General features: G+C 48.5%; 1 protein-coding gene across 1 annotated transcript; it reads right to left on the bottom strand.

Annotated features, from left to right (window-relative positions):
* Window positions 1-721: 721 nt before the first annotated feature.
* LOC138785238 (zona pellucida sperm-binding protein 3-like) lies at window positions 722-9,669 on the bottom strand (the record flags this gene model as incomplete). The annotated part of the gene is given in 7 exon segments (XM_069960946.1): window positions 722-776; window positions 849-940; window positions 1,546-1,666; window positions 1,737-1,914; window positions 1,993-2,096; window positions 8,725-8,860; window positions 9,266-9,669. Coding segments are annotated over 7 exon segments (843 nt in total), but the record flags the coding sequence as incomplete, so codon positions are not given.
* Between the last annotated feature and the right edge of the window lie 2,109 nt (window positions 9,670-11,778).

Below are 11,778 nucleotides of genomic sequence, written 5' to 3' on the forward strand. Positions count from 1 at the left end.
TTCATGCATTTCCCAATTCAAAGACTAAGACAAGGATTTTATCAAAATGTTTATTTCTACACAGATTCTTTAGCAAGTCTCCTCAGAAGACATTTTCCGACCACAGTAAGAGCAACAGCAACAACCACTGTAGAGACAGATCCGATGGCCACCAGCACCCACAGCTGGAGAGGTTCCTGGCCTGCACCCATCCTGGAAGCTTGGGCGGTTCCTGCTCTGGACCCCTGGTCAGGCTTCGCTCCAGTCACTAGAAGAGGACCCAGTGTGGCCAGGCTGTGTTCCTCCACCTGAGAACCTGTCAGAGGAAGCAATGTCACATTGAGTTTAGCTGTGAATATTCAGTAGTCTTCAAACTGATCTGTGATTGTTACAGAAATAGCCGGCGCTACAAAAACATGGCCACTTCTTTCAGAGACAACACGACTCGTCTCAAAGTTCAGGTGCAGTTTGCAATTAAGCTACATTCACTTCAATAGAACCGAGCAGCAAAACCCTACCCTAGCTGGAGATAAGGGTGTGGCTCTCTGGAAGAAAGTGGCCATGTTTTTGTAGAGCTGGGTAACCCCTTTAAAGACCACACATCGGAATGACCAGGAGTAGACTGGGTCCTTCTAGCACTCAATACAATGCATGGTTACTCACCAACATCTCTCTTCCCAAGTCCTCTTGGCCTCCCAAGGTACGAGCCCCATGCTGATCTCGGGCCTGTAGGAGAAGCACAGTTCCCGGTGGCACAGCACTGGCAGATCCCACTGGTGCCTTCTACAGGTGTCCAACTAGAAGAGATTGAGGATCAATAGAGTGGCCCAACAATTGACTATTCCTGGGTTCTCTATACAGGGCCTTACCTGCTGGAGGCCTTGTTGTAGGAGCAGGCCTTGTTCACTGGGTCAGGGGTCTGGTCAATGGCAGCAGCTCTCAGGGAACAGGTTATATAGATCTAGGACAAAAACAGCAGTGGTCAGTTTCCAGAGACTCAGGCCAAAGCCTTCCATCATGGGTCTCCAAGCTGCGGCCCTCCAGCTGTTGCACTACTACATTTCCCCATCATGCCTGGACAGCCAAATCCAAGATTTTAGTTGTCTGGACATGATTGGAATAGTGGTTTTGTAACAGCTGGAGGGCTGCAGTTTGGAGACCCATACCTTAAATAAAGGGACTAAGACACAAGTCATGGCTAGGGATTACCAAATTTACAGTACTAGGGAAACGCGTCGCTAGCCTTAACCATTGGCTCAGCCTGCTGCCTCTGAACTCCGTGCTGCACCTCTCCAGGTGTGTGGAAAAGCTGGATACAGTCCTAGAAAGCCAGGAGGACTGGATCCAGAGTTTCAAGGCAGAGTTCAAAGTCAGCAGGCTGACGAACCAGCAGTCTAGACTGGCCAAGTGCTTCTCTAGTACTGTAAACTCGCTTATCCCTGGTCATATCCAATAGAGGCAACTATTGTTAAGTTTTTATATATTGGCGTCTTACACGTAAATATGGTGAATCCAGGAACGATTTGAGCGGGTACTAAATTTTGGTCATGGACTGTGGGTGCTTACCAGGGAGACGGCACTGTCTGTGAACCTGAAGGCATCCACTATGAAGCGAAGCGTGTCTGCTTGAGGTCTTGGAGAAACAAAGACTGAAGAGGAATCTTCTTGCATCCCGTCCATCAAGCACCTGTAGGAGAGATGAGCTGTAGACAATAGGTTCCATGAAGACTTGGACAGTATTGATGGGAGTAACTCACCCATTGTTAGAGATGATCTCATAGCGAGGAGTTGAGGTCACATCTGGGGTAATGGTGGCCACACAACTGTCCACAAACAGGATCATCGGGGCGTGGTTCTGAGTGTCCAGAGAGGCTTCTATGTAGAACATGTCACCAAGCTGGAAGACCAGCGATGGACTGGGAGCACTCCAGTCCGCTGGAGAGAAGATGTTGGGGTATTAGTATAGGCCAGGAGACTCAGAACCAACCATCTAGTACTAGAAAGCTTTTTTACCAGTCATGAGACGCAAAGAGAAGGCCAGCCGCTCTTCTGAAGTTGCGGTGCTGCTGAATGGGATCCATGTTGGCTTGATGGCCTTACTGCTCACATTACCATGTCTAGGCAAGAAAGGTTTACAAATGAAGCTATTGAATTCATGCATTGTATAGGTATGCGGGCCTCAGCCTAATGCTAGCTCTACCCTATTGAAGATTTGTGCAAGTTAAACCCCCATTATACAAAGCTATTATTGGCCATACTTAAAAGATTCCTGCCAGAAATCATTGGTGTAATGAGATTTTAGAAGAACATGTTCAGCCGTTAAGGTGATAGTGTCATTTCAACATGAAAGACCACTATCATATCAGCAATGGTCCAAGGCATATCCCCAACCTCTGTGGGCAGCCCAAACAATCCAAAGATCGTTCGGGCACTTCTCCTGCTGCTGTGTAATAGCACAGGCAGCAAGTGGAAAACAGTAAGCAAACACACGTGTATTGGTGGTTGCATCTGTGACTCCAGGGCTCTGTCATGTATGTGAAGGGGGAAAAAAAAAAAAAAAAAAAAAAAAAAAAAAACATGAATTACTAACCGGTAATTGCTTTTCCTCGAAGCCCATGACGGCACCCATGGAGAGGTCCACCTCCCGCTCCTCTGGACAGGAAACAGTTCACTGGATCCATAAAAGAAGAGACCGCCCCTTCATCGCCAGTTCGTTACCAAGGAAACTCAGGAGCATATCTAAATCTTCTTTGGAAAATCAATATATTTTCATTTCTTTTTTTTTTTTTTTTTTTTTTTTAAAACTTCTACTAGTTTAATATCATATAATACTTCTTATATGACTATCTCAATACAAAGTCTTACTACTAGTGTAAGGTCAATATATACAATATTAGGGAGGGTATTAGGCGGGTGCCGTCATGGGCTTCGAGGAAAAGCAATTACCGGTTAGTAATTCATGTTTTCCCTCTCGCCCTATGACGGCACCCATGGAGACTAGAATAGGAATTACGCCTAGGGTGGGACCACTGCCTGCAATACCCTTCTCCCAAAGATTAAGTCTTCTTGAGAGGATAACTGGAGCCTATAATGCTTAAAAAAGGTATGGGGGGAGCTCCACGTAGCAGCCCTGCATATTTGCTCAATAGACACTGAGGCTCTCTCTGCCCAGGATGTGGCTACTGAACGGGTAGAGTGAGCTCCGAACCCTGATGGTACTTCGATACCTGCGGTTATATAGGCAGAGGAAATGGTGTTCTTAATCCACTTAGCTATCACCTGGGCAGATGCAGCCTTCCCTCTATTCTTTCCCTGAAAGAGTATTAAAATATTATTGGAAAGCCTCCACTGTTCTGTATTCTGTAGATAATGAATAAGACATCTCCTGACATCTAGACAGTGAAAACGAGACTCCCCCTCATTAGAGGGGTTGGGGCAGAATGAGGGGAGTACCACTTCTTGGGATCTGTGGAAATCAGAAACTACTTTGGGAAGGAAGGCTGGGTCTGGAGACAGTATCACCCTATCCTCTCTAATAGACATATAGGGTTGCTGAATGGAGAAAGCTGATATTTCTCCTACTCTCCTGGCCGAGGTAATAGCTAGAAGGAAGGCTAACTTCTGAGAGAGAATCTTGATGGAGAGATCTGCTAAGGGTTCAAACGGAGGTTCTGTTAGCTGGGAGAGAACTAGATTCAAATCCCACGGTGGGAGCTTGGGCTTGATGGAAGGGAAGATTCTATCTGTTGCCCTCATGAACCTCCTAACCCAGGGATGTTCCGCCAGTTTAAAGTCAAAGAGGGAACTAAGAGCTGAAATCTGGACCCTAATAGTACTAGGCCTTAATCTCTTATTTAGACCTTCCTGTAGGAAATCTAGTACTACTGGGATATCTGGTGGAACTAATACATTAATGGGTTTGTTTACAAACCTACAAAATGCTCTCCAAGTTCTAAGATATATCTCTGATGTGACTCTTTTTACTGGCCAGGAGGGTGGTGATGACCTGCTCTGAAAGCCCCCTGTCTATGAGGATCTGCCTCTCAATAGCCATGCTGTCAGGTGGAGATTCTTGACTTCCGGATGGTAAATTGGACCCTGACTGAGAAGATCCGGAGTCTCTGGTAGAACCCAGGGATCTGTAACTGACATGACCCTCAACCAAGAGAACCACACCCTCCTCGGCCAGAATGGCGCTATCATGATGACCAGCGCTTTGTCCTGCCTGACCTTCCTGAGAACTCTGGGGATCATCCTGAACGGGGGGGGAAGGCATACAGGAGTCCCTGATTCCAAGGATGGGCTAGCGCATCTATCCCTATCGGGTTGTCTGATGGGCTCAGGGAGAAGAACCTCTCTACCTTTTTGTTCGCTTTGGAGGCGAAGAGATCTATTACTGGAAGACCCCATTTGGCACAGATCTGCTGAAACACTTCTACTGACAAGCTCCACTCCCCCTGGTTTAACTGGTGTCTGCTCAGGTAGTCTGCTTTTACATTCTCTGACCCCTTTAGATGTAGTGCTGTGAGGGAGGAGAGATGAGGTTCTACCAGTCTGAAGATGAAGTGTGCGACTCTCATTAGCTCTCTGGATCTTGTGCCCCCCTGGTGATTTATGTACGCTACTACCGATGAGTTGTCTGACTGGACCTTTACATGTCTGTCTCTTAGAAGGGGTAGGGCCTGGGATAGGGACATGAAGACTGCCCTCAGCTCTCTGACGTTCTGAGACAAGGCAGCTTCCTCTGGCTTCCATAACCCCTGGAGCATGATGTCTGTTGTGTAGGCTCCCCAGCCCCGAGGGCTGGCATCGGTAGTTAGGATGACTTCATCTGAGCGTACCCAGGGAACCCCCTTTTCCAGATTTTTTCTCTGGGTCCACCAACTTAGGGAACGTACTGTCTGTGGAGAGAGAACACAGAGAGTCTAAGGAGTCTGTAGATCTATCCCATTGAGAGAGGATCTGTGTCTGCAGTGTTCTGGAATGATACTGGGCCCAGGGGACTGCGGGAATGCAAGAGGTCATTAGACCTAGAACTGACATGGCCTCTCTGACTGTAGTGCTCTGACTGTACATGAGGTGTTCTATTTTAGTCAGTAACTGGGTCACTTTACTAGCAGGTAGGAAACATTTCTGAACACGGGAATCTAGGAGAATTCCTAAGAATTGGCAGGTGTGAGAAGGGGTCTTGACTGATTTCTCCTCATTTATTTCCCATCCTAATTTCTTAAAAATGACTTCCGCCTGTGTGATCTGAGATTGTAAGATCTCCGGAGAATCAGCCACCAGGAGAAAATCATCTAAGTATGGAACAATGATGATATCTTGTTCCCTTACATGTGCCATCACCTCTGCCATAACTTTTGTGAATATTCTGGGGGCCTGTGAAATACCGAAAGGCATGGCCCTGTATTGTAAGTGGAGGAAGGAGCCCTTGAACCACACCGCAACTCTGAGGAATCTCTGGTGTTCTGGGTGAACTGGAATGTGATAGTACGCATCCCTGAGGTCAAGGGTCGCCATGGAGCAATCTCTAGAAAGATTCAGAATGGCTGAAGATATAGTTTCCATTCTGAATTTTTCATAGGTAAGGAACTTGTTAAGGGGCTTTAAATTAATTATGGTACGAAAGGTACCATTTGGCTTCCTGACCAGGAAGAGAGTGGAGTAGAAGCCTGCTCCCCTCTCTTCCGCTGGTACAGCGACCAATACCTGTTTATCCAGGAGAGACTGCACCTCAAGTTCCATGGCCTGTTGACGCTCTGGATCCCGGAATTGAGTGGTGACAAATCTACTGCCTGGAGGGGACACAAACGAAATTTTTAAACCATCCTTTATTGTGTTCAAAATATTCTTACTGGATGATATTTTATCCCACTCCTGGCTATATAGCGAAAGGCGACCACCCACCGGGGCCTGGCGTCATTGGGGATTGGGTTTTTTTGGCAGAATCAGCAGCATTGAACAACAGCCCTCTACCCCTTCTAGAGGTCCTCCATTCCCTTCTACCTGAAGGGCCTCCCCGCTGACCACCCCTACCTCTGCCCCTATAATTACTTTTGGGAGGCTGGGGTACCACTGGAAAGCCCTTCTTTCTATCTGAAGCTTTCTCAAGGACTGCATCAAGGGTGGAACCAAAGAGAAATTCCCCCTCACAGGGTACGGCACATAGTTTTGCCTTTGAAGTAATGTCCCCTTTCCAGTCCCTTAGCCAAACTGTACGCCTTGCAGAGTTGGATAAGGCAGCAAATTTGGCATTTAGTTTTAAGGTATCTGCTGAGGCTTCCGATAGAAACTTGGCTCCCTGGCTAATATTGGGGAGGGCAGCCAATAATTCTTCCTTAGGGGCATCGTCCCTAATCTTTGCGGTTAGTTCCTCAATCCAAATGTCCATAGATCTGGCTACAGATGTGGCCGCAACAAGAGGCAGCAGCTGCCTCCCAACCTTTTTTAAGGTAGACCTCTGCTCTTTTGTCCATAGGGTCCTTTAGGGTAGCAGAGTCATCAAAAGGCAGGACCCCTTTCTTAGCTATCTTCGCTAAAGGTGCATCCACTTTAGGGGCTCTATCCCAAACAGCTGTCTCCTCTTCATTAAAGGGATACCTGCGCTTCATTGCCCTGGGCACGAAGAACTTTCTGTCTGGGTTGTTCCACTCTCTTTTAATCAGGTCTTTAATAGTATGGTGGATAGGGAATACCTTTCTCTTCTTTGGGGTAAGGCCCTGAAACATTCTGTCCTGTACAGTCTTGGACACAGGACTGTCCTCTAGTTCCATAGTGCGTCTTACTGCACTGACTAACGGATCAACCTCTTCTATGTTGGACTCTAAAGGTTCCGACTGGTGAGACTCGGTACCAATCTCCTCACCAAAATCCTCTGTCTCGGACATAGGATCCTCCTCATCTGCCACCGTGCTGGGACCAGGCCTAGGTTCAGACCTGGAGGATTCTCCAGTCTCCACGGGGACTAGGGTCTGTGAGGGAAGGGATGACTTAATTTCCCCTTTAATAAGCTCCTTAATGTCCCTCATGAAGGATGGTGTTTCTTCCTCCAGGAACCTATTACGACAGGAGCTGCATAATGTCTTATTGTGACTACTCAGCTTCCTGTCACACACAGGACATTCCCTGGACTTAGTACGGGATGTTTTCATCTATAAGAAAAAATATACATACTATGTGTAAATATCTCAAAGCATCATAAATATTGTGAGGGTACCAAGTTAGCCCCTGTCATACCGGTTGAGTCTCAGAAGGGGTCTCAGGATTATCTGCGCGCTCTTCCATTGGAAGTAGATGTGTCTGCAGAGTTTGCACGGAGCGTGCTGAATGCAGAGATTGGCAGCCGGGAACGTGCTGAAAATGCAGAGTGCACAGCCAGAAGCCTGCTGAAATACCTGCTCAGCGTGGACGCCACCTCGATGACTGCTGGGCTCCCCTTTTTAAATCCGGCGCCAAGGAATGGCTGGCTCCTCCCCTCCGCCGCGCGCCAGCACACCCTCTCCGGATCGTGCCAGGATAGGCTCACCTGACAGGCCCCAAGCCTGTGGCGCGGAAGAGCACGGCCCCGCCGGAACCCCTCCCCGGAAGCAGTCAGAGCGTCCCCGGACGTCAGACGCACGTGACGTCACCACGTCGACGCGCGCGTCCCGCAACCCGGAAGTGCTAGGACCGCCTGCTTACCGGAGGACGCGTGGCCGCTGACCGGAGAGCCAGGGAGGATCCGGAGGTCGTCCATCTGACAGGTGCTGGGGAGAGAGCCAGTCTTGGCAGCTGCTTCGTTAGAAGACTTACGCCGCCGGGGATGTCGGCAGTAAGGTAGGTAAGCCGGTTGCCCCATTCCCCTCTTCCTATGATGGATCCTTTGGAGAGGTGGGAGAACCACCTCCTGCCTCCTGCTCCAAAGGACAGGAAACAGAACTGGCGATGAAGGGGCGGTCTCTTCTTTTATGGATCCAGTGAACTGTTTCCTGTCCAGAGGAGCGGGAGGTGGACCTCTCCATGGGTGCCGTCATAGGGCGAGAGGGAAAAATTTGTCAGACTCACGTATTTAAAACTGATCATTAAAAACAGTATCTCTGACAACGCATAGGCTGATCCGTGTAAGCCTCTGAATCCTCAGTCTGTTTTAAAGCAACAACCCACAAAGGATAGTCATGACTAAAACTCACCCACAACTACACAAGTGGGTCTTACGTCTATGTATTTCACCTAGAGATGCTGGGGTCATCAGGAGAGACTTGTGCAGTTGTGGGTGGGCCAGATTCACAACCATTCTTGGTTTGTTTTGGTGTAACAATCCACAAAGAGGATTCAGAGGTATACACCGACTGGCCTCTGACTTGTCACATACAGTTTTTAATGAGATTCCTAATAAAGGTATAGTCAGTACTCACTTTCCCCTCATGTCACGTAAACCCACTAACACTTTAAGGCCCAATTCCACCAACAGATTATCTGCCAAAGATTTGAAGCCAAAGCTAGGAACAGACTATAAAAAGAGATCATGTCATAAAGGAAAGACCGGATTTCTCTTTTTCAAATCCTTTCCTGGGTTTGGCTTCAAATCTTTGGCAGATAATCTGTCGCCAGATCTGTTGGTGGAATAGGGCCTTAAGACGACTCAAGACTGGTTTAGTGCAGAAAATAGAAGTAAACAGCCATTGTACAAGTAATACATCTCCTAAGACTGCACACATTATGTGCAGATGTTATGGTATGGAGCACGCCATGGTATAGGCTCACCGCGGGTAGTAACAATGGATGGGAACCACAGCAGAGTTGAACCTGGTGATGGGCACATTTCTGGGGGAGCTGGGGGTGTAGCGCAGGTTGACACTGTAGATCAGCCAGTCTGGAGTCATTTGGAAGAAAGGTCACACTATAACAAGTGTCCATTTCATACAGTGAGAGTTGTAGTTACTACATAGGGGAAACAGGAGACCAAGAAACAGCAGGAAATTATTATATAACCAAGAGGAGGATCACAGCTAAATTACTGAAGATATCATTAAAACATAAGAAACCTAGAAGTCCAAGTGATCATATCAAGCATCTCATCAGTGGAGACATCATAGATTTACAGATCGGTCATTGGGTGAGATGGGGGGGGAACATAAGCAACTTAACATACAAGATGCGGCCATCACTGGCACATAGTAAGAATGGCAGAGTTATCACATACTACAAATGGCCAGTAGGAGATTCCATGATGTATAGACAGAACAGAATCAATATGGAGGATCATAGTACACAACCATAAGCTTCACAGGGTTCCTCCCATCACTCACCTCTAAGCTGCTCCCACAGTCTTGGAGATCAGCTTCAAACATCACATTGGGTTCAGTAGTCTGAGCTCCAGGGGGGCAGGAACCCAGGGACAGGTCTGAGGGCCTCACCAGCTTACCATTACCATAGAAGTCTCTCTTCACCATCACCACCATCTTGTCCTCACCACACTGCACACTGATAGGGGAGGATGAGGGTTGTAGTGCAAGCTGTCGGGACTGATACTCTGCTCCAAGACTCCTGGAGCCCCATCCGTATACAGGCTGAAGACTTCTCGGAGACCCAACACCAGAGACTGAGTGAGACTGAGACCAAGGGTTTGCTCTAGGAGAGCCCAGTCTAGAGGAAGATTGTCCAAGTCCTCTAGAAGATCCCCATCCAGCCTGGTTACTCCTCCACCAAGTGTCATACTGGCGCCGGGGTCTAACCAAGGAGCTGCTAAAGCCTGGTCCATAGAGCAGAACCACTAAGAGCCAACTCCACCTGATCCACAGCTCCATCCTAACTGCAGGACAAGTCACACAAGGAGAGGATGGAGGAGGCTGAGCTTTATACCCATCACACGGCCATCCTCCACCTGATGCCTTATTACACTCAGCTGGGCCTCCCCACCACCACCACCACATCTGATGAGGAGACAGCCATGAGGAGGAGTCATACTAGCAGCTGCTTCCATTTGTCTTGTTAGACCCTGTTCACACAATGAGGGAAATTTATCAAGGGCTTTGCGCCTATTTTTAGGTGAATAAATGGATTTTTGCCCATTTTTGGTCTAAGTTCTATTTATGAAAGTATTCAACCCGTGAATATTTTTTTAGATGTGACTTTTTTTTTTAAATTTTAATCTTCCTGGTTTGAGTAGTGGGTACAGAGTGACCAGTCATAGAGAGCAGGATTATGGGAGTAGTGTGGATGTGGCAAAGAAAAGGCGTTTCATTTAGTGCCTAAATACATTTTGGGGTCCAGTGTTTGAAGTCCCACCAAATTAAAAAACATGTATAAAGGCAGGGGAGTATAAACCCACCTGTCCTAAAGCCTCCGTAGTCCCACTGATGGCCGCCAGATGTTGTTTTCTGGCTCTTCCAGCTGCAACGTTAAGCACCAAGCTCAGTGATTGCCCGCTCAGCCAGTTAGTGATTGGGTCGCTGTCACTGATTGGCTAAGCCAGGGGTCTCCAAACTGCGGACCTCCAGCTGTTGCAAAACTACATTTCCCATCATGCCTGAACAGCCAAATCCAAAGCTTAAGCGGTCCAGGCATGATGGGAGTTGTAGTTTTGCAACAGCTGGAGGACCGCAGTTTGGAGACCTATGGGCTAAGCAGATAAGAAGACAAGCAACTGGAAGTGCGGCTGTCAGCTGGACCTGGGAGCGTCACTATGGGGTGCAAGGATAGGCGCGTTTGCTTATTTTCCCGCACCCCCCTGCCTTCCTGTCCCTTCTGGATTTCGTTGGACTCCTACTTTAACCCCTTGATGACTTCTCTCTCCAAATGTAAAAAAGAAAGATGAAAAACTAAACACACATTTTCAAAGGGGAAAAAAAATTCCTACCAAAAAAATGCTGAACATATCACAACCCTCCATAGTGTAGCACCCAGCCCAGCACCATAGAATGACATTACATTGGGTGTCACCCTGGAGATGGTTGCTATGGAGATAGATCAGGAAGCTCCGCCTTATGTGTGACAGGTAGAGACAGCAGGGAGCAGAGATGATGGCGCCTCCATTAAGTTATTTAGGCGCTAAATTTAAAATGGAAGAACTGCTACATCATATGACATTATCTATCCTGCACTATGAACACCATGCTAGTGCGGCCATGGTTAAATTTGAGGGGGGGGGAGCCCAAGCTTGGTGTGCATCCCTGGAGCCAGGGGTGGAACTGCTACGGGGCCCCTAACATCAGGGGGCCCGTGGCCTCGGCCCCCCCCCCCCCCAAAGATGACCGCCTGCAACACCCGGCGGCCTCCCGGGCCTCCCGGGTGTTCAGTGTTCTAAATGACAGCGCGAGAAGCCATAGGCTTCCCGCCCTGTCAATCATTCTTGTGACCGCAAGCAAGCGTTCTGCTTGCAATCACAAGAGTGTCCCGCCCGATGAGCAGCTCTTTGGTGAAGTCCTGGCAGCGTCATCGCTGAGCATTCAGTGTGCGCCCGCGCGGCTGGGACTTCCGGTTTGTGTTCTTAGTACCGGAAGTGCCAGCCGCCGCGGCGCACATTGAGTGCTCAGCGATGACGCTGCCAGGACTTCACCAGAGGGCTGCTCATCGGGCGGAGGCAGAGAGAAGAGGAGACCGGCGACCGACGGGGGAGCGTGTGGTTAGGTGAGTTATGTGTTTGTTTGTTCTTTTAATCAGAGGGGCAACACTGGGGGCTATGTGGGGACTAGGGGTGCACAATACTGGGGGCTATGTGGGGACTAGGGGTGCACAATACTGGGGGCTATGTGGGGACTAGGGGTGCACAATACTGGGGACTATGTGGAGATGGGGATGCACAATACTGGGGGCTAA

Source organism: Dendropsophus ebraccatus, chromosome 1 (assembly GCF_027789765.1).
Source record: "Dendropsophus ebraccatus isolate aDenEbr1 chromosome 1, aDenEbr1.pat, whole genome shotgun sequence".
Classification (NCBI taxonomy): Eukaryota; Metazoa; Chordata; class Amphibia; order Anura; family Hylidae; genus Dendropsophus; species Dendropsophus ebraccatus.